General features: G+C 34.1%; 1 protein-coding gene across 4 annotated transcripts in view; it reads right to left on the reverse strand.

Annotated features, from left to right (window-relative positions):
• Positions 1-3,925, reverse strand: part of LOC106469915 (phytanoyl-CoA dioxygenase, peroxisomal-like) — a 32,900-nt gene that overhangs the window by 21,154 nt on the left and 7,821 nt on the right. For all 4 annotated transcript variants that reach the window (XM_013930433.2, XM_022398491.1, XM_013930432.2 and 1 more), the window contains exons 2-3: positions 747-861; positions 246-385 (exon numbers count right to left, since the gene is read on the reverse strand). In XM_013930433.2, coding sequence (XP_013785887.1) covers positions 246-385; positions 747-845 — 239 coding nt within the window. In that variant the 5' untranslated portion in view covers positions 846-861. The remainder of the gene's footprint in view (positions 1-245; positions 386-746; positions 862-3,925) is intronic.

The following is a 3,925-nucleotide window of genomic DNA, read 5'->3' on the forward strand; positions in this document are numbered from 1 at the left end:
CAAACATATCTATAACTGACTTATCACTATGACATCATGAACTTCAGAATGAACATATCTATAACTGACTTATCACTATGACATCATGAACTTCAGAATGAACATATCTATAACTGACTTATCACTATGACATCAGAAAGAACATATCTATAACTGACTTATCATTACGACATCATGAACTTCAGAACGAACATATCTATAACTGACTTTTCATTATAACATCATGAGCGTCAGAACGAACATACCCATAAATCTGCAAGTTTTCTTTTGACACCAGATTCTGAACAATCAGAAACCCATTTTCTTCATAGAACTGCCTCTGTTCTGCTGTTAACTTGGCATTAGGTAGACTGTAAATAAACTGTTGTTTCTGGGATAAGATCTCCTGAATACCAGTTAAGACAAAAGTACAGTGAATGTAAAATAACATCATAAACTCAATTATGTACTCTTTAATACAAGTCAATCGACAGACACACACATAATTTCCAGTATAGCAATACTTAGAGAAACACAATGGAATACTGACACAGCATTAAAAGGTGAAGAGTAAACTTAATATCGGTCTACGTTATAAGGCCGATGAGATTCCTTCAAGTTATTTATAGAGAAGTTTTTAGAGCTTTAAAAATTAATATTCAACAGGATAGATCATAAAATGTAAAAAAGAATAAAAATGTTAAGAAACTGTTAATGCACCATACTAGTATTTTACCGAAACAAATAAATATAGTACCAAAGGATACAGTAAGGAAGTTGTTTTGTCCAAAGGCATGTATTCTATTGGACCCATTACCACCCGAGTTAAGGTGTCGAAAAACTGTTTTCATTCGGTATTCTGCCATTTCAAAGTCTGTTGATCTTTACAAGGAAAAAAAGCACAACTGACAAGTTTATCCGTACAACCCTATCCAATTACTGGACTTTATAGTGAGATACAGGTTTAAAACATTTGATTTCCATGGTTTGTTTTATGCAGATGTCCTGTTCGTTGTTGGAGCTGAATACTTCTGTTTACACGTTGTTCTTTGAAATGTTGTTTATCAATGTTCGTTCTTGCTGTGAATGTAATTCATGCATTGTTTGGAATAATGTACAAAAGAACATGTTAAGCCTAATTTGAATAATTCTTCAAACATCTATATGGTTAAAATTGTGATGGTTTAGTTGGGAAAAATAATTTCACTATAGTATGCAGCTCCAAATTAAAGAAACCTTGGCAATCAAGAAACTTAAACAAGTATTCAACTCAAATATTTCAGACTGGATATATAAAGATCTATAAATTATATGAAATTTTAATTTATTACTTCGTAAGAACTTAAAAGTGAAAATATCAGCCATATGTAGTGCCAAAAAAAGCCTTCCTTCCAATATCATGGCTCATCAGGACAGCTGGGATATGATAAGACACGTTTGTCTAATAATTAAGATGATGATTGTTGACAAAAAAGAAAGCATTCTATTTACAAGGTTCAAATGTTTCAGAATACACTTATTCCATATTCAGCAAAATCTGAAAATAGTGTTACAAAGATATTTATTAATTAAAACTATAGTATTATTAATCACTAGTTAACTTAATTGTTAAGTAAAGTGGTAAACAGAGGGAGAAAACAAAAAAAAATTGTAGAATATATTAGGAAACAGTTGAGTCCCGAGTGTGTAAAATTAGAATGATTTTAGGTCTAAAGAGGTTTGTAAGTCGTTAAATGTAGGGTGGTTTTTAGCTATGAGTAGACTTTCTTTAACTTAGAGTTCAAGGTCTGTAGTAACGACAGAGAAATCATTAAATGAAATATTGTGACCCGTGGTTTCAGCATGTGAATGAATGGAGGAGGGACTAGATTTAAGTAGCGGACGGTCGATTCTATTAGATACTCTTAAATGTTCACAGACTAGTTTTCAAGTAGCATTTTATTCTGCCAATATACATGTCACTACACCTATATCTATAACGTTTTGGGAATTGATCTATAAAGTGAAATAAGTTGTCAGTGCAGAGGCTAGATCTGTATATTAGTCTGAGGCTAGGCCTGTATATTAGTCTGAGGCTAGGCCTGTATATTAGTCTGAGGCTAGGCCTGTATATTAGTCTGAGGCTAGGCCTGTATATTAGTCTGAGGCTAGATCTGTATATTAGTCTGATGCTAGGTCTGTATATTAGTCTGAGGCTAGATCTGTATATTAGTCTGAGGCTAGGCCTGTATATTAGTCTGAGGCTAGGCCTGTATATTAGTCTGAGACTAGGCCTGTATATTAGTCTGAGGCTAGATCTGTGTATTAGTCTGAGGCTAGGCCTGTATATTAGTCTGAGACTAGGCCTGTATATTAGTCTGAGGCTAAGCCTGTATATTAGTCTGAGGCTAGGTCTGTATATTAGTCTGAGGCTAAACCTGTATATTAGTCTGAGGCTATATCTGTATATTAGTCTGAGGCTAGGCCTGTATATTAGTTTGATGCTATGCCTGTATATTAGTCTGAGGCTAGGCCTGTGTATTAGTCTGAGGCTAGGCCTGTATATTAGTCTGAGGCTAGATCTATATATTAGTCTGAGGCTAGGCCTGTATATTAGTCTGAGGCTATGCCTGTATATTAGTCTGAGGCTATGCCTGTATATTAGTCTGAGCTGAATTTGAGGGTAAAGTTTTTTTTATTAATGAGGAAAGTTGTTTTTAATTTTTAAGGATTATGAATCCATAAAAGAAAGGGAGACAATGAGGGGAAATATGGGGACAGTGTACACATTGTCCGATGGTTGGAATTTGATGTCTAGGAAATTGCATGAAATCTTCATTAGAAAATAAGACGAGCAATTATTTAACACGTTTGTGTAGAAAGATAACTTGTTCGTATAAAATAGAATAATTAGAGCAAATATGAAAAATTCTATTTAACAGTGACATGACTAGATTATGTTTAAAAGAAATTGAAGATAAAACTATTGAAACTGGTGTAGAGGCCAGTAAAAGTTCTTTTATGATAAACAGAGGTAGAAAATTGTTTAGCTTCTTTGGTAATCCTGACATCTACAAATGGTAAGGAATCACTTTCCTTTAATGGGGATGTAAACTTGATTTTGGTGTGTCAAGAATTAAATTAAGAAAGGAAATTAGAAACATGACTTGATTATTAAAGTAGCAAAAACGTTTCATCAATATAGTGTTTGTAAAGGATAGGACTGTGGGCAGTTTTCTAGCCACTTGCATCCATGATAGCATAGAAAACTATTGGCTATCATTGAACCCAGAGGGGATCCCACAGTGATTCCATCTCTCTGGTCATATTCAAGATAACACCATTGGCTATCATTGGACCCAGTAAGGAACCCACAGTGATTCCATCTATCTGGTCATATTCAAGATAGCACTACTGGCTATCGTTGGACCCAGCAAGGACCCCACAGTGATTCCATCTATTTGGTCATATTCATGATAGCACCATTGGCTATCATTGGACCCAGCAGGGGATCCCACAGTGATTCCATCTATCTGGGCATAAATGAAAGAGGAAGTGGTCTAACTTGGAGAGAACAAGATGTTCCAAGAATTGTTTACAGCTGAAACCAAAATATTGGTCAGTGTCAGTAGAGGAGAGAAGGTCCACGATTAAATTTAAAGTTTCATCAAGGAGAATATTAGTATAGAGAGATTCAGTATCAAAATTGGCTATAACATATTGATCATCAGAGGGAATTTTAGATATTTCAGATTACAATCTTTTTTGTTTCTCCTTCTGTTTACCACTTTGCTTAACAACTATGTTAACTAGTGATTAATGATATTATAGTTGTAGTTAATAAATATCTTTGTAACGCTATTTTCAGATTTTTGCCGAAGATGGAATAGATGAAATCCAAAATGTACGAACCTTGTAAATAAAGTGTTTTCTTTTTTGTCAACCATCATCACCTTCATTATAAGAC

This window comes from Limulus polyphemus, unplaced genomic scaffold, assembly GCF_000517525.1.
Source record: "Limulus polyphemus unplaced genomic scaffold, Limulus_polyphemus-2.1.2 Scaffold3721, whole genome shotgun sequence".
Classification (NCBI taxonomy): domain Eukaryota; kingdom Metazoa; phylum Arthropoda; class Merostomata; order Xiphosura; family Limulidae; genus Limulus; species Limulus polyphemus.